This window comes from Amblyomma mixtum, chromosome 6, assembly GCF_055824585.1.
Source record: "Amblyomma mixtum isolate Tamu chromosome 6, ASM5582458v1, whole genome shotgun sequence".
NCBI lineage: Eukaryota > Metazoa > Arthropoda > Arachnida > Ixodida > Ixodidae > Amblyomma > Amblyomma mixtum.
In genome coordinates this window covers 64,549,319-64,567,858 of record NC_143017.1, presented here as the reverse complement: position 1 = coordinate 64,567,858, position 18,540 = coordinate 64,549,319, and the positions used below count along the sequence as shown (strand labels likewise).

The window sequence follows — 18,540 nt, the reverse complement described above, 5'->3', positions numbered from 1 at the left end:
TGATTTCACTTTTTTCAACACCCCACCCTACTCCACGCTGCGTTGAACGTTGACTACCAGTGAGATATTGGAAGGAGTCGATGACCTGTTCAAATCTCAGAAGTAAGCAACTAACGCCTGCATCTCCTGCTGTAGCTAGGTAAATGGCCTTGTTAAAGTATCTTGAGGCTTTTCCGCGCTCCAAATTGGTGAAAAAGGAAATATACTATTGAATCAAGAAATGCTGTTTAAAAATGGCCTCATTTATTACCCTGCAAAAGCTTTAAACAGTATCCTGGTCAAAAACAAAGGAAAAATAATTCGATGAGTAACACCTCAGAACAAGAAGTTAAGCAGCCAATGTCGTGGTCGTGTGTGTGCGCTAAGTTAATGACCATATTAACCCAATATTGAGGCTCGCTTTTCCGAGGAAGGGCTCCCAGATATGAGATCAGGCAGCGACATATATCATTAGCGAACTGGCACTTGTTATCTCCACAAGCACACTGCCAACAGTAGTATGTTTTTGCTCAAGGGCGTAAAAAATGCTAGTCAGCCGCATGACTTCTGTAATTGTTGGTGTAGGTAACCAGCGAGTTCCAAGTAACTTTTTAGAGTTTTTTTAATTCACAAAATTTCACCCATAAAACAAATGGCCCTTGTCAACTTATGTTGGCAATGCAATTTTTTAGTCGCTTGAATTTTGTTTGTGACCAAGTTATGGTTACCGCTAGCAGAGAAAGAATCATTAATGTGATGGCGTTAGCGGTACCGCTCAACAACAACAACAACAACAAAAACACGCATCGTCATCCATGGCGCGTAGATGAAACCAGGCGGCTCACCTGCAGCATAGGTCACGCAGTCTTGTGACGTCACCCAAACCTGCTCTCCATGGTAAATGGGAACGTGGGGCCATATTCAATAAGATGACCATTTCGCGTCCGTCTGGTTCTCTGTCTTTGGTCACTTATATACCCGCGGCTTTAAGGCGTCTGTGGAAAGCGAGCCGGCCATGGGGTAGAAACCATCGGAACTCATTGTTGGTAGCATATCGCAGCCAATGGCCCCAGTGGGCAGGTCTGGTCGCCTGCTGTTGACTGAGCGCTGCTATGCACCTCACCAGGGGCTGCATATCGCAGTTAATCCCAACCAATGGTGAGGTCGGTCGCCGATCGCGGATCGCTGATCACGGATTGCGAATAAAACGGCCCATAGTAGCACGTGGCAGATAAAAAAAAAATTTATGGGGGCGATATGTTGCTTGGGGAGAGCAACCTGGGTGTAGCAAGCCCCACCGGTAGCTGTGTTTGAAACAACCACCTGCCAGTGTTATGACGCATCGCGTAACCGCTGCTCCCCTGCGCTAGGGAGTGGTATGAGGACTCCCCGCGATCTATAAATATGCCAATTCACTTACATGGGCATGCAGACCGAACTTAGGCTTAAGAGAAGGTGTACTAGTCTAGGAGAGATTGCTGGTGCTATCCCATTGACTCTCAAATGCAGGTGAAAAAAGAAGTCTCGTGTGTGGGAAAAAAATAGAGATCACCGCGGCGACCCGCATTGGGAGAATGCGAAAGCATTGACGCCTCCTCGGCGTTGGTCGCCTTCCTTTGTATCTGTTTATTATTTTCTTTATGTTCGTGAATTAATTTAACTACTGACTGAGTGTAATTATTTTATGATTTAGTGAAAGATTGAGTTATTAGCTCTGATTATATACCTTCTTATATCTCAATCAACCATTTTGGTTTTTCAAATTAGCGCCGTGATTGCTTTCCAATCCACTTATTATATTGCTACGACAAAGAGGAAGTGGAAGTCGAAGTGGCCTCCCGCGTGAAAGGGACGAACGAAGCAGAAGAAGTTGAAGAGGCTTCCTGTTCGCGTTGGTGCTTCCTGCTGCTCGCGCTAGGAACTATTCACCTACCGCTTGTAAATATATGTAAATATTATTTCGCCGTAACGTCCTTGGTGGAGGTGCGACAAGAAGGAAGTACGCAGCGGACGCTACCTTCTACCCCCGACCTACCTTTCACGCCGCCACTACCTTCCACGGCCGACAATGACGGAAGCAACTCCTCCAGATTCGGCAGCATCGGTCTCCTCCGTCGTCCTCACCCACCCTCGTGATACTGGACCCTTCTCTGGTGACGACGACGCTGACGTCGAGACTTGACTTCGCAAGTATGAACGATGCAGCGCTGCTGCTCCCTGCGAGGAACTATTCACCTACCGCTTGTAAATAAATGTAAATATTTCCCCGTAGCAATACCCCGTCCAGCCTATTCTACTATCCTATGATTTTTCCGCATAATTAATTAACTAATTATTCTACGTCAATGAAACGTTTTTGAAAAAACGACGATTTTTTGGTTGCTTGTATGCTTAAATTGAGAAGGTCTTGTATATATATATATATATATATATATATATATATATATATATATATATATATATATATATAAAATCACTCCTGAAGAAGATCGGTCTTCCGATCGAAACGTCGAGTTGAATAAATATGTTTCCTTTAACGAAGCGTATACTTCGCTATATATATATATATATATATATATATATATATATATATATATATATATATATATATATATATATGTATATATGTATGTATATATGTATATATGTATACATGTATGTATATATATATATATATTATATGTGTGTGTGAAGAAAAGCATTTACTAACCAAGAAGAGTAGTTCTTGTTGTCGCATCTAATTATGAAGTACACAGGAATTGAATACTGTAGTTTGCTGTATACCAAGTTTGATTGACTTGTAGGCCTTACTGATTTACCTATTACGGTGGATTAAAGCAGCACCGTCGAAGAGGTTCCTGTGCTCGTTTCGCTGACCAACACATGTAACTGATCATAACCATTAGGGATCCTTATTAAGAAAGCCATCAGAAACATCAGCGTCGAAGCAATCTGTATCACCATATGTTTACTAAAATTTTATTGTGCTTTCGAAGTGTCTTGGAGTTTTTGTGCTTGATGACCGGAACCTTGCAGTTAAATTCTCCACTTTCTTTAAATCCGTCGCGTCTTCTTGGGATATTAGTACCATGCATAAACGCATGTGTGCTTCTAGCAAACCATTCTCACAGCGTTAGTTAGTGACCTCTATAGGTTATCAATGCTTTGTGCTTATTTTGCATACCCTGAAATACTTGCCTTGATTTCCGATCAATCCTGCCATGTTTTATTCCGTCTACAGTGAGCTAGTTTTTAGTGAACAAGATAGAAGGTTACTCATGCAATGGACTTTGAATCACCTGACATATACAGTGAAAAATTATTATTGTGATGTCTCCTCGTAGAAGTATATTATTTGCAATCTTGCTTGAATAAACGGTCCCTTTTGTCAAAGAAACGACGAAGTGTCAGCTGGCCGGAATGCAGGGGAGGTTATAAATTGCAAATGCTCGCAAACGCAGAATTGTAACGGCAATGCAGCAAAAAATTCTAATTTTATGCAGCATGAGTACACTATGAAATGAAGCAGGTTTTAATGTAACTTTACTTTGCTACGCGAGACTGCTTATTTAAGTCCAGTTTTTCCACCTTCAGACATTCAGAAATGATAACTATTTGCCAAACTTACTTTTGTTGTAATGGCGTTTTTGAAAAGAACCTTAATTAATTTTCATGTTTCTCCAATGAAGGGAAGTAATTGTGAAGAAATACGGATGTTTGCAGTGCTTACTATTGGCGGAATTACGTTTAGTACAGTGATAGTTGCTCAAATTCACGCTTGATCAATTGCATGCACGTGACGTGCTACTTAGACGATCGCCATCTAGCTCTGGCATATGGTCACATATAAAAAGCTACATGGCATGTTGTGTCACCCCTCGCTATGTGGACTCTGTAAACCCCTACATATTGAAGATCGCTGACCGCAGATTACGCAAGCTGAAAAAAAACAGCATAATGGTAAGTATCACATGTAGTTTTAAGCAAAGGGCTTGTATAAATTTAAGTTGCATGGTGCCATTTATTTGTCTTCCAAGCAGTGATACCATGGCCAGAATGTGCGCTCAGGAGCAACGCTAGGCGTCATCTAAGCCATAAAATGTAATGATTTTATAGGCTCGAGTCTACTTTTGCTTTTACGAATCTTTAAAGATCTCTACTGAACAGGTGGTCAAATCTCTGTCTCATTTTGCCCAGGTGAAAACTAGCAACGTAAAAGTAACTTATACTAAAAGGCTTTAAGGATTCCTGCTGTGTTTCTGTTAAGGATCAAAAGGTGAGTGTGCTATTATGATGTTGAAGGCAGCCACTTTCGAACGCATTTAAAAAATTCAAAGATACTTGGCAGCCTCCACTTCGTAATATATTTAAAGGAAGCATCGCTTTGCACTAAGCAACCGGGCATATCGGCGGACTCATCTATACTACATGCCATTTATTAGAGCTGTCGACTTACCGCGAGACGCACGCACCCGAAACTGCTCCAATTTCGGGTTCAGCGGTAGTGAAAGTTCCGGACTGCAATTGACCGCTCTTATCGCCCGTTACCAGAAGCTACTCAGCAACAGCTAGGACTCTGCAGCGCTATACGCTTATACGTTCTTAAGTCTACATGAGTACCCGACTTATTTTTGTTGAATGAATGATCGCTGATAAATCAAGAATATATGTATGCTACAAAGGGTCGTGGGTAGAGCACTTTCACGAGCATTGATGTATTTATTTTTAGGAGCACAATCGATACATAGTCCACTTTAGAGATCTTAAGATTAAGGATAACTTCTGGTCACCTGAGAAAACACCGCCTGAAAATCCAGACATCACTTCGCAGGAATCGTCTCAGTGGTACTGGCCTCGGTGGAACTGGTAGAGGTCGGTGGTGTTATTTTTTGTTCGGTCGCATACGTCCGAGAAAGCAAGGCTGTTATTTTATGCAACCCGAAGACAGAAACCATGTGGTAGAAAATTCTGACGCGCTATTGCAACGCAGGAGAAATGTCTCATGCGTCTTTTCGTAGCGTACGCCTTTTGATGGCCGGTTCAGTTAAAATTATAACAAAAATTTATCGTACACTTTTAAATAAAAGCGCTATACATTTTGTTCAGTTCAAACCCATCTTAAGTACGCATTTATGCGCGACAGCATTGGAAAGTGTTATTAAGTGATTACGGTGCAAATTAATGTATTTAGAGCCATGTTCTGTAACTGCGACTCTCACGCAATAAGTTACGAGAAAATCTTGGTTATGACAACTTTCATGACGACCTAAAAGAAAGGCAACTGTACTAGGCCATATTGATTACCAGTTTAAGGCTTGCCACGATTTTTTCTTTCCGTCTGGCAGAATCTCTGGCGTCCCTGTCTTTCTCACGACCAAGGTAAGAGAAGTAGAATTTCTCATTATGGATGAGAGGATATGTGGTTATATGAAGGGAGAGGGCGAACTGTGTGCGTGGTGAGCAGATATGATGGTGTTCTCGAGAGAAAGATAGGGAACAAGGTTATTGAGCTTCAACTGCAAATGCTCGATGCTGCAGCTGTCAAACAGATCATAGGAGGCTAGTATTGTCTCTTACATTTCACTTAAGTGGATAATTGTGCTTTTTTTCTAAACGGCACTGTAACTCCTAGCTGAGAAATTGGTTAAAACGGCTGCAACTAACCATCCTTAGCGATTCCGTTCATTTTACGTTCTTAGCTTCTCTTCTACTACCATGAACGTTATTGTTAATTTATCCTGCATCCAAAAACTCCAGTTTCCCCAAAGGGATTTGGTGGCCATATGTACTCATCGGCGCATTGCTCATGCGCGATCGCCTGCACAGATATGCGAATGCATATGAAGAAAAAAGTAAGAAAGATAAGAAATGAGACTTTCAAGCTGATTACGGTACTGATATAAAAGCAGTCGACGGGCCAAAGCTGTGCGCATGAATGATTGTACACATGAGCGCTAAGAGCATTATATTTGAAACGAGATTGTAGGGGGTAAGACTAGGCTATTTTTTGCTGCCTAATGTTTTAAACATTTTTTCACCCAGAAAACACTGTCTTCAGCCGGGAATCCAGGGACTTTTAAGCCATACCGGCAAAGGTAAATACGGTGCCCAGAAAAGCATCAAACCAAGCCCAGACCATGCATTTAGAAAACTTAAGTGCAGATAAAATGTAGGCTTTAAATTATAACAATAAACAAGTTATTTACAATTCATGCTTCGAAACTCTTTTATTACCGGGCCATTTGAGAATTATTTGCTTACACTGCTGCATATATTCTTGCGCAGAATTATTGTGTCGCTTTATAGTGTGGTTGTGCCCTAACCGGTGTGTAATTCTTCTAAAGACGACTAAGCATTGAACAGAGAAAACAACGGAACGACAAGCATCTAGCTGTTAGTTAGCCTTTTGTACTGTTTATTAGGTGCCAGAATGTCCGAGCAGCGTAATTAACCGCCAGCTTTCATTTTCGGTCATGTTTTATACCTCAAATTTTACAAACAAAAGCGTTCTGTTTACAGACCACATCGAAAACGGATTACTGCACTTCAACTAATCAAGCAAAGCTAAAATATGTGCTACATATTTAGTTTCCCAACTTTGTGAAAGGATAAATGCACTAAAGTGCTGCCTTTATAGAAAAAAAACACCAGAAGAAAATAACTACATTTGAAGAACACGCTACAGATTATCAACATCATACCTTAACTACTATGCGGGAGGCAGCCTTCACTCAGATCCCCTGAATTATTCGTCTCCTGTACCAAGTGCGCTCATCTTAACCCTGCGAACTTCCTAATCGCAACCAACCACTTGATATGCGCAACCAACCGCGGGATTCTGTTGGAATCCTCTGCAAATAAACAGCCTCAGACAGCTCATTAATGAGTTGAGCATTTCGCGAGACACCACTGCCCATGCGGGCTCTATAATGAATTGCGCTCGATTTTCGTATCCCTTACCGCGTCATTAGTACCATAGCGTAGAAACCAGTGATTTCTTTCGGAAGGTATACTTTACAGTGGCGAAACGTTCTCGTGAAAGGGCTGCCAGATATAATATGGTCACCTATTTGCTGCGCAGCAAATTACGGTATATAAATAAAAAGACAGTGCAACGAGTGTGTGGTATGCGCAATCACGCTGTTGTATTTTCCTCGGTTCACAAACTGCACAAAATCGCCAGCCTCTCAGACGACTGTGCACTGGTACGCTAAAGATAGAAATGTATTGAATGCTGTGATTCATAAAATATTTTGCGGCAATTATGAAATCTCACTAGTTTTCGGAGATCATTTATATTATTTAAGTTTCGATCTTATTCGGTGGCGGTGGAGAGTATGAGCTGTTTGCTGATGATTTTATTAAACCTTCTCCATCAACAAAATCTTCCACCTCTACCTCTCCGTCCCGAGTTCGTATTGAAAAAAAAATGCGTGCAACTCCCATTTAACTTTAGAGGGGCGAAAAGGAATTACTCATGACTGAAGCTGCTTGAATTTAATCACAGGGTATAAAAATGCTTTTTGATTCAGCGTTTCTGGTGAAACAACATTTGGTAGCTCTTGCGCTTCCATCTCATGTCCACGCTTGATGATAGATCCACTGGCTTTAAGAATGAACCTCTAAGAAATCCTATTTTCCCTTCTGTTAAAGAACTGCCGTCTACAGTAGAGTCGCCGAAAAATTCAATTTAAACCCTTCTATGCATGCCCGAGCCATAGCGTCCACTCAATGAATTCAGAGGCGCATGCGTTTCACCTCGTAATAAAATGCTGTGCGCCCAAAAAATGACCTATAGAATGAAAACAGGTGCTTAAATTTTCTCTGACACCGGTTAACGCCTTCGGAAGTCGCAACAATAGAGCACTATTTATTGAATTTATTTATGACTCAGAGCCAACGCCTACTGAGACCTAACTTATTTCATCTCGAATGCTAACTGTTAACATTATATACAGCCACCGGTGCCGATTTCAACTCCGCTCAGAAAACTGCTCACTAGGTTATCCAAAATATGTAATTACAGCTTCCGCCTCGTCTAGGCACATTTTGGTCGCAGAGAAAAGTCGCATGGTTCCCGTCTTGTTCATGAACAGAGTAAGCACCCATCCATTATCGCGCCGGCAAGTCCAAGTAACAATTGTCTAATTTTTGGAAATTCGATAGAGCTCTAGCGAAGGTTAGAGGTTCGATTAAAACTGATCATTTGCTAAGCATAAAAAGCTATTCTTTCTGATGCTTTTTATTCAAGGCACCGAGTTTGAGAATGGTGAGAGCTTTGAAAATATTACGTAAATCTCCTGGCAAGACATGGCAATTCACCTCCCCCCCCCCCCCCCCCCCAGCAAAAAAAAAATCTTTTTTCTTATAAAGAATTCACCATTCACTCAGAGAACTTCGCATTTTGCTGAAAACAACAAAATAAACTGCTTAACAGTGGCATAATGAGAGCAAGAATAACACGCTGTATAATATCCTAAGCTATCTTGTTAATGTATGTTGCCCCCTATCTTCAAAACGACAATGGGCAACATGGTGTCATATCTTCGCACTGCTTAACTACTATAGTCTAAATCTCACAAGAAAGGCAGCTCCCGAAAAGCATCATCCTCATCGCTGAAAAAATTGGTTTTCCCAGGCTTCCTATGCTTTCGGAAGCTATCAAAAGTGTTCCCAAGTAAAGAGCGGGCAGGCCAATTCCTAACGTTAGCAGAACCCGGATAGGTAACGCGTTACTGCACCGCCCAAAATATCAAAGAACAAATAAGCTTTTGCATTAATAGTTTTGTTTTATTTTTTTGCTGCACAACGTCCATCGGACGCCAAAATGTGTCCGAATAAGTAGCACAGCGGCTATCCAACTATTCTTTGTCGCAGTAAGCCGGGTGGTTGGGGCAGTAGTCTTAAAGAGTGCCGGTCGTTAACACGTGAGCGTTTTCGCTTTTCTCTAAAGCTCTGTTAAGAAAACGGGCTTGCATTTACACTGAATTTGATTTTTGCCCCAGTTTTCGAGCTCTAGATAAAAACATTTGCCCAGGCTTAGCTTGGTTAAGCTAAGAATGCGTTGCATATTGCGCGGTCTTTTTGCGCGAGGTATTGCTTGGCGGCACTCGATTTTCTCAGCAGCTTTTCCTCCGTGACGTATGGATGGATGGATAGGAGCGCCCCCTTTGAAACGGGGCGGTGGCAACCGCCACCATGTTCAGCCGTTTTTTTTTCTTGTTTTTTTTTTAAGTTGTTTGGTGACGTCACGTCACCACGTGACGTGATGTCACCAAACCGCGTGACGTCACGTCACGTGGTTTGGTGGCTGCCCGGTTGCGCCAAAGGTCTGAACTGAGTGATTGCAATATGCTACGCATAAAAGTTTTCAGTTATACAGTAAACAAGTGAACCAAACCAGACGCTACATGTCATTTAATTTTTTGTTCCAATGGAAGCACGTTTGGCTTATCATCCCTTGCGTTGCAGGGGCTGCACATGGTCATATCGCTCTTTTACGTGGTTCCTGTTCCCTGCAATACTTCGTTTTAGAGCGCACCTCTTTGGCGTCCGTTCCTGGGTTTCGCGTCGTCGTCGGCGTCGGCCTCGTAACCAGCTCCGCCCCCCTTTCATCCCCCCAGCGCTAACGGCGTCAGCGGCATCAGTCAGTCGCTGCTATCTCTTCCCTCCTCCCTTTATCGTGTTGTCCGCTTGCTGCGCGCGCTTCTGCCCCCATCGTTTGCCGCTGGGTGTACACGCCGCCCCCCTCCCCCCTCTTCCTGCGAGTCTCCGGTTGTCAAAGCGCCGGCTCGAACTTAATTCCTTTCTTCGCTCCTCCTCCAATGCAACCCCTGTGCGGTGGCAATCAGAGAGCCAGATCGGTGGCGGCGGATCTGTATATGCGCACCGCCCGAGCCGAAATTGCGAATACGTGTGAAAAATAAACAAAAAATTCTGTGATAGCGCATACATGTGTTGCTCGATTTCTTTGCCTCAATCTATCGAAAAGGTGAAACAGCTTATTTGCTGCGCTCAAATTTCGCATTAGGAAGTAACGTAATCGTCGGTAATTTATTTTGTGAACGCCACGCTTCTTGGACTGCCTTCCTTTGCATCACAGTTTAATTTTTGTCCCACTCGCATATGAATCGGTCTTTGCCGCCTCGCTGAGAACTATGATCATATAACACGAAATTACAAACATCTTCTCCCATAAATCTTTCTTTACTTCTTTCTTGGGGCTAAGGGCTCAACGTGAATATTGGTGAAGTTCCTGGCTTTACTTTCACATTTTTAGCCAAGCTGTATTCTCTCCTCTGTACTTAATGCTTTAGAGATCTCCTATGGGAAAGCTGTATAGCACTAGACCTGCTTGCTGTTTTTCCTTTAAACAGTTGAAAAAGCAACAGAAGTGGCTTCAAGATATTGAACTGTGGAAGCAGCATCAAATATGACAGCATATGTGTGCGGGGACACGCTTTAGATGAGGTCATATCCCAGCTGTTTGCTTTGTTTAAATCGCCCCGCTAACGAAAACTGAGATAGCAGAGCCGGATATAGCCGTTAAAATTTCCAGGGTAGACGACGCGGCGAATTTATAGTCTTCACACGTACAGAAAGCCCATCGACTTATTTTTGCCTAGGTATATAGGCAAGGCTTTTGCCATAGTGGTCACTGAACTGATTTGAACTTTTTGTAACCAACAACCGCACCTCTTCCAGTGTTAAATATATTACGCGCCAGTTATTTTCGGGAGCGAATGACGTGTTGAAACCGCAAACGTAACCAGCTTACGCCTTCGTCACGCCTTTAGGCGGGGTAAATAGCCCCGTTAAAGCATGTTGAAACTCTCTCGTACTGTGAATGGCTCCAAAATGAGACACCCCTGCGCGATAAAAATAATCAGCTTAAAAATTTTGTTATTATTTAACCTATTGTAACGACGAAGAAGTTCCTATTCAGGCGAAGACGACGATGAACTTCTGACCGTTGTATTGAGCGGCATTGCCATCGCTTTGTGTGTGTGCTCTCGGTGCTCGACCTCTGTGTCTACGGACCGCCGACGCTCAGTACCTCTAACCATCCCAGTACCCATCTTACACTATCAGCACTCCTTAGAATATCCACTTTAATTCAAAGAAACGGCCTTCCTTGGGCGAGCAACCTCTAAAGAAAGAACGTATCGTGGTAATGTTTTAATCGCTAGTTACGTGAAATTAAAAATCCTATTCACCTAAATTCAGGCCTGGGAGCAGCGCTGTGCAGATTAGTGCCTGTGTACACAAGTACCGACTAGCACAGCGCTGGTGACAAGTCTTAATTTTTGTCCTTAAGCAATTATAACCAGCTGTTCTCTCTGTAAATGTGGAATTTAAAATATCCCTCGCGAATGCTGATCTGTTTCCTTGCTTCAGTAATATCGCCTATTTTATGCACGTCTGCGGAACACGTTGCATCAGTTTCAGTCAGCTGTATTATTAACTTGACGCAATGGATAACGCGGGTACTTTCTGTGCATTAATTTTCTAAGAGGTTAATCACCCAAGAAAAGGCACGTTTCCCCTGAGTCTCTGAAGCAGATATTTTTGTGCGCAAGCATTTATAGTGGCCATTCCATGCATTTGTCATAACCTTTTGTTTTTCTCCATAATCAATTATTTTTAAGCGATCAGATAGTAATAGTATTAACAAAAGACAGGTACCAGCAGTGCGACGCGCGTATCAGTTCGTTAGTCTACATAATTACTAAAGTTATATCTATTCAATAAAGGACAGCTGATACCTGAACAATAAGTGCCGGCCGCGGAAAGTCAATTTCAGCAAATTTACAATAATTCTCGTTAGAAAAAACTATCAATGCGTACCTCACTGTGCAAATGTTATGGATGATAGCAGTTGCTGATGAGATGAAAAAATTGTATAATCTTAAACCAACTGTTCATAAATCACAGCGAAATGCTTTATTGGCTCCAAAATTTTTTAACTCAAGAGGTAGCAGCGAGAAATGCAGAGGAGTCATATCCAAACCAGACCACTTTTGTTGCTTGGATAATTGCTAGTTGTGTTTGAACGTGGGTAGAAATGCGAGAGCTAAAAACAAGGTATCGCAAGTTAAATTTCATGTATTTGTTCAAAAAGAAATGCACTGAAATGCCAGTTTTGCAAAACAAAGGAAGCAGAAACAACTTTCTTCGGCATGAACCTTAGAAGTTCAGTCATCAGCATGCGCCTAAATCTGTTGCAGGATCAGCCCTCTCCAATATTTCTCCAGACGAGCCTGTGCTGGGCCAGCTGCCTCCAAACTTATCCTGGAAACTTCTTAACCGCATCCGCCCACCTGATCCTTTGCCGCGCCCTGCTATGCTTCCTCAGCGTCAGAAAGCAAAACCGTTGCAAAATCTTATAAATATCTAGGTGTACATCTCACATCAACACTTTCTTGGGTAACCCACATTCGAACCATTTGCTCCGACACTTCACGCACACTTGGCTACCTGAGAAGTAATCTGAAATCTGCATCCCCTTACATAAAACAACTCGCGTATGAAACATTTGTGCGGCCAAAATTAGAGTATGCATCATCCATCTGGCACCCATGGCAATCGTATCTCACCATCGAATTGGAATCGATCCAAAATCGTGCAGCTCGGTTCATCACTTCATGTTACTCAAGAGAAGCCAGTGTCACCGCCCTCAAGCAGTCCCTCCGTCTCTCAACACTGGAATCACGCCGCGTCGTTTCCCGCCTATGTTTACTTCATACATTTTATCATAACACAAGGTTACGGCACGCTCTATTAACCGCCCCACTACGAACGTCCTCCCGGCTTAGTCACGGTAACCCGATAGCACGCATCAGTGGCCACACGTCTGCTTACAACAACTCATTTTAGAGCGCAGCTCTTTGGCGTCCGTGCCTGGGTTTCGCGTCGTCGTCGGCGTCGGCGTCGGCCTCGTAACCAGCTCCGCCCCCAATGTCACGCTTTTCAATTGGTCGAAATGCTCGTGACGTCACAGTGCGCGAATTTCAAATGGGGCCAATTGTACTTTGGCTAATAACCATGCAACCAATCAAAGGGATCGTATAGTGATGCTGCAACTAAGTTGGACTGAGTTTAGTTAATTGCTTAATTAATCAATTAGCTTAATTAATATAGAGGAGAATGAAGAGGTCAGAAGAAAACAAAAGAAAGACGCGCGCCGCAGCGACAACAGCGTCCGCGGAAGGAGACGCTGCTGAAAAAAAAGATAAGTACGAAGCCGCGTTCCCTCCACCACCACGCACTTCCCCACTCAGTAAGACGTTGCTCGTTTCATATACGTTGTGTCGAACATCCTAGACAGTTCCAACAATTGACAGGTTAATGACAGAACACGATGGATACAAATGCAAGAATATAAATATGAAATAGCCTAATTAACCTTTCTAGTTAGACCGCATAAATCAATAAAACCGAGAACGAAATTGGTCGAGGTGGGGAATCGAACCAGGGTCTCCGGAGTGCGATACGAGCACGCTAGCCACTCCGTAATGCCAGCTGAATGGTTTGGAATGAACAAAGGCGCGTCTAGCTAATACGGCGTCTTCGTTCACTCCCATCTTCCCCCTTTCCCTTACGGCGAGGTGCAGGTGTCCACCCAGATATGCGAGAGAGATACATTTCCTTTCCTCAAAAAAATTACCGACGATTACGTTACTTCCTAATGCGAAATTTGAGCGCAGCAAATAAGCTGTTTCACCTTTTCGATAGATTGAGGCAAAGAAATCGAGCAACACATGTATGCGCTATCACAGAATTTTTTTTTTTTTTCACACGTATTCCTTTAACAAAGACTCCGCTAACAGTTCTTGACAGTCATGAAGGAAGCTTTGTGGTCGGAGAAATAGACTGATATATGTTCGACTTGGTACACCAATGCTTGATTCTCAAAGACGAGATCTATACAAGTGCCTCGCGAGGTTGTCACAGCCGTGGGACGCGTTACGAGCGAGAGGAACGGGATGTTCTCCCGCATAAGTGTTAGGAAATTGCTGTTTGTCTTTATGTCAACATTAAAGTCCCCCACTACTAACATCGGTGTGGATCGATGGACGGTTAATGCGAGTTGCAGGAAGTGCACGACGTCTTTCGTGAGTGCGGTAGGGGCGAAGTAGGCAGCTACTACCAGCAAGCCGTTGGGCAACTTTGCGGCGCACAGTTCGCCAACTTCATGTGACGTGCCAAACATTTCGACTGGTATTGCAGAGAGACCTGTGCGCAAGTAGATAGCGACTCCCGCCGCTCTGTTGTGGTCTCTGCGAGCACCACAGCAGTATAGGAAATCTATGATTTCGAGAGGCTCTTCGGGATCCATCCAGGTTTCAGCAAAGCAAAGTACAGAGGAATGGCGCAGAATGTGATCGTGGTGTACGTCCTTGGCATGTGCGGCAAGGGAGCGTACGTTAAGAGCGGAGATCAACAAGTAGTGCGGCTGTTCAGTCATGGCGAGGCACTTGGCGGTGATGGTGTCAAGTTTGTGGGACTGCGACCGACGAAATTCATCGGCTAGCGTTCTGTCCGGATTGGCTTTTCCGTGGTAGAATGTGAAGTCGTTGTCAACATTGGTCAGGTAGAGTCCGTTGATGTCTGTAGCGCGACTCAGTGCCACGTATACCAACTTCTGTGGATGATTCTTGGCGTAGGAGTACACGACTTCATCATATGTGCCACCCTGAGATTTATGAATGGTAATGGCGCTCGCCTGCACAACGGGAAGCTGGCATCTTCTTACCGATACCTTCGTCTTCTTATCGATAACGCAGGTGACGGTACGCCTTTCAATCGGTATCCAGTTCGGTTGAATGTTTCTGTTGAGCTTGCGTAACTGGTGTGATTTTGCGGCCGCTACGGTTCCGATCGCAAGTTTGGAGCCAAGCTCCCCGAACTGCAACCACATGCGTAGCGGTTTCCCATGGGTGTCGTTTTCGATGAATTTCAGTGTTCCCACCGATCCATTAACAAGGCCATCGGAAACATCCACGTTGAGGGTGATCATGTAAGGCTTGCCAATGCACAGCGTTATATTTGCTGGCAAATTTCCTATTTCGGCCTTGGGTAACGTTTCGACCTTACGCATGGCCTCTGTTTGCTCTTGCATAGACCTACACCCGACGATTGTATCCTGTGCCGTGCATGGTACAGCATTATCCTGTGCTACTGCGGCCTTTGTTGTGTTGTAGTAATCAGATTCCTTGTTGGAGTAGAACAAGCGTATGCCACCGGGGCAAGAAGCTTCTGCTTCCTGCTGTGGAACGAACCGACTCTCGATAAGTGAGATTTCCTCGGGGTCTAATGCGACACCATCTCCAATTTTGGAAAGCAACGTGGAGAACCTGAGATTGTTTTGTCGTACCACTTTAATAAGTGCAAAGTAGGCGTGATGGTGCCACGCGATTTCTGTGTTAAACACGTCGTCTGTTTTGACGCGCTTGAACACCTCAGCTGCACGAAGGGGGGGAAGCTGACGCAGGTCGCCACAGAGAATGACGTCCAACCCTCCGAAGGGCTGCAGATATTTGCAGGTGATGGAGCGGAGCCGCGAGTCGATTCTGTGAAGTATATCAGCAGACATCATGCTAACTTCGTCGATAATCACGCATCAGACATTCCTGAAAGCATAGCGGAAGGTGTTCAACTCGTTGTCCCTGAGTCCGCTGTCTGTCTTGAGGCTAAGCTTGAACGCTGCGTGCACAGTTACTCCGCCTAGTGCCACCGCCGCCTTTCCTGTTGTAGCGCAAGCCACATATGCGTTTAGATTGTATGGGCCAGCAGGGTTACAGTACCTGTTATAGAGGTCCATGATCAGGCGCAGTACAAATGTTTTGCCGCATCCAGCGTCTTGCAACGCTGCCAGGGAGTCCACAGAACGCCATCGCCAATTCGGCTGTACGCCTTGCTGGACGGTAAATTTATTTTTTGAGGAAAGGAAATGTATCTCTCTCGCATATCTGGGTGGACACCTGCACCTCACCGTAAGGGAAAGAGGGAAGATGGGAGTGAACGAAGACGCCGTATTAGCTAGACGCGCCTTTGTTCATTCGAAACCATTCAGCTCGCATTACGGAGTGGCTAGCGTGCTCGTATCGCACTCCGGAGACCCTGGTTCGATTCCCCAACTCGACCAATTTCGTTCTCGGTTTTATTGATTTATGCGGTCTAACTAGAAAGGTTAATTAGGCTATTTCATATTTATATTCTTGCATTTGTATCCATCGTGTTCTGTCATTAACCTGTCAATTGTTGGAACTGTCTAGGATGTTCGACACAACGTATATGAAACGAGCAACGTCTTACTGAAACTAAACTCAGTCCAACTTAGTTGCAGCATCACTTTGATTGGTTGCATGGTTACTAGCCAAAGTACAATTGGCCCCATTTGAAATTCGCGCATTGTGACGTCACGAGCATTTCGACCAATTGAAAAGCGTGACATTGGGGGCGGAGCTGGTTACGAGGCCGACGCCGACGCCGACGACGACGCGAAACCCAGGAACGGACGCCAAAGAGCTGCGCTCTAAAATAAATTTACCGTCCAGCAAGGCGTACAGCCGAATTGGCGATGGCGTTCTGTGGACTCCCTGGCAGCGTTGCAAGACGCTGTCGCGTTCCACTCTTACAGGCGAAGCTTAACATGTTAACCACACATCAGTAACACACGCAGACAGCCAATGGACGCGTCATTCGCTGGCAGCACTTGATTCATCATTCACAACCACATTCTTAACGTACGCTCCCTTGCCGCACATGCCAAGGACGTACACCACGATCACATTCTGCGCCATTCCTCTGTACTTTGCTTTGCTGAAACCTGGATGGATCCCGAAGAGCCTCTCGAAATCATAGATTTCCTATACTGCTGTGGTGCTCGCAGAGACCACAACAGAGAGGCGGGAGTCGCTATCTACTTGCGCACAGGTCTCTCTGCAATACCAGTCGAAATGTTTGGCACGTCACATGAAGTTGGCGAACTGTGCGCCGCAAAGTTGCCCAACGGCTTGCTGGTAGTAGCTGCCTACTTCGCCCCTACCGCACTCACGAAAGACGTCGTGCACTTCCTGCAACTCGCATTAACCGTCCATTGATCCACACCGATGTTAGTAGTGGGGGACTTTAATGTTGACATAAAGACAAACAGCAATTTCCTAACACTTATGCGGGAGAACATCCCGTTCCTCTCGCTCGTAACGCGTCCCACGGCTGTGACAACCTCGCGAGGCTCTTGTATAGATCTCGTCTTTGAGAATCAAGCATTGGTGTACCAAGTCGAACATATATCAGTCTATTTCTCCGACCACAAAGCTTCCTTCATGACTGTCAAGAACTGTTAGTGGAGTCTTTGTTAAAGGAATACGTGTGAAAAATAAAAAAAAAATTCTGTGATAGCGCATACATGTGTTGCTCGATTTCTTTGCCTCAATCTATCGAAAAGTTGAAACAGCTTATTTGCTGCGCTCAAATTTCGCATTAGGAAGTAACGTAATCGTCGGTAATATTTTTATTGTTATGCATGTTCCCACCATCGCCGTTGTAAACCAATATGTGCCCCTCCTTATGTAATGCCTTCGGGCTTTTAAGGGAACAATAAATGAAATGAAATGAAAAGCAACTAACCTCACGAGAAGCCGTCTCTGATGCGAAGTTCTCAGTCAGCATGCCTCTGGATCTCGTATTCCTTACCGCTCCATCGAAGCCAGATCATTAGTGCAATGCCGCCGCGTTGAGGGTGCATTTTATGTTTTTAGGCGTGTAGTCCAACGGCCACATGTCCGCGCGAAACAACTCTGGGTATATATAGAAGTGCTTTCAACGAACGTGGTTGCAGGTTGTTAACTGCAAAAAGTGGCGAGACGATCAAATGGATATACACTCATGTCGTTGATAGGGGAGTACTAAAAAATAATGTGTTGCTGATATTAATTGAAGAGGAATTCGGAAATCATAATAGCTGTGTGACATTATTTAAATTTTAGAGGTATCAAGCTTAACAGGTGGTAGTGGTAAGCATGAGATGTCTAGCTATATGTTGAAAAATTGTAACCTGATGTGCTAGTTGCCGCATGCTTGTGGAAAAAAAGAGCACAAAAGACATGCTCACAACAGGATGGAGTAGACAGGACGATTCCGGAAAAACAACTAAATTAAACTCGGTGAACGTTGTCTCAATAAAGCCGGGTGGTGCACATGATCGTAAGCCACAGCGCCAACAAAGAAAACATAACGAGAGCCAAAAAAAAGAAAAAAAAAACATTCAATAGTGCAGGCCTATTCTTATCTGACGCATTCAGTGCGTTACTTGTTGATTTTAAAAGCTTCCATAATTTCTCACACAATTTGTGTTTCCCGCGGCTGATGATTATTACATAATTGATGAGGGGGTTTAAGTCTTGACAGTGCGTGGAACGTTTGGGCAGCTTGGCTGGGTTATCCTGTTGCAGCTTAGGTGCGGTGCTGTCTTAAAACGATCGTTAATACATCTGCCAGTCTGGGCGATGTAGATCTTTCTACATGTCAAGGCAAGAGAGTATAGGACACTAAGAG

The 18,540-nt window shown here is 44.0% G+C and overlaps 1 protein-coding gene across 1 annotated transcript; it reads right to left on the bottom strand.

The window, feature by feature from the left end:
- Positions 1-13,652: 13,652 nt before the first annotated feature.
- LOC149339245 (uncharacterized) lies at positions 13,653-15,126 on the bottom strand. Its single transcript, XM_089550433.1, has one exon. The coding sequence runs from the start codon at positions 15,098-15,100 to the stop codon at positions 13,802-13,804; it is 1,299 nt and encodes a 432-aa protein (XP_089406559.1). The 5' UTR covers positions 15,101-15,126; the 3' UTR covers positions 13,653-13,801.
- Positions 15,127-18,540: the final 3,414 nt, after the last annotated feature.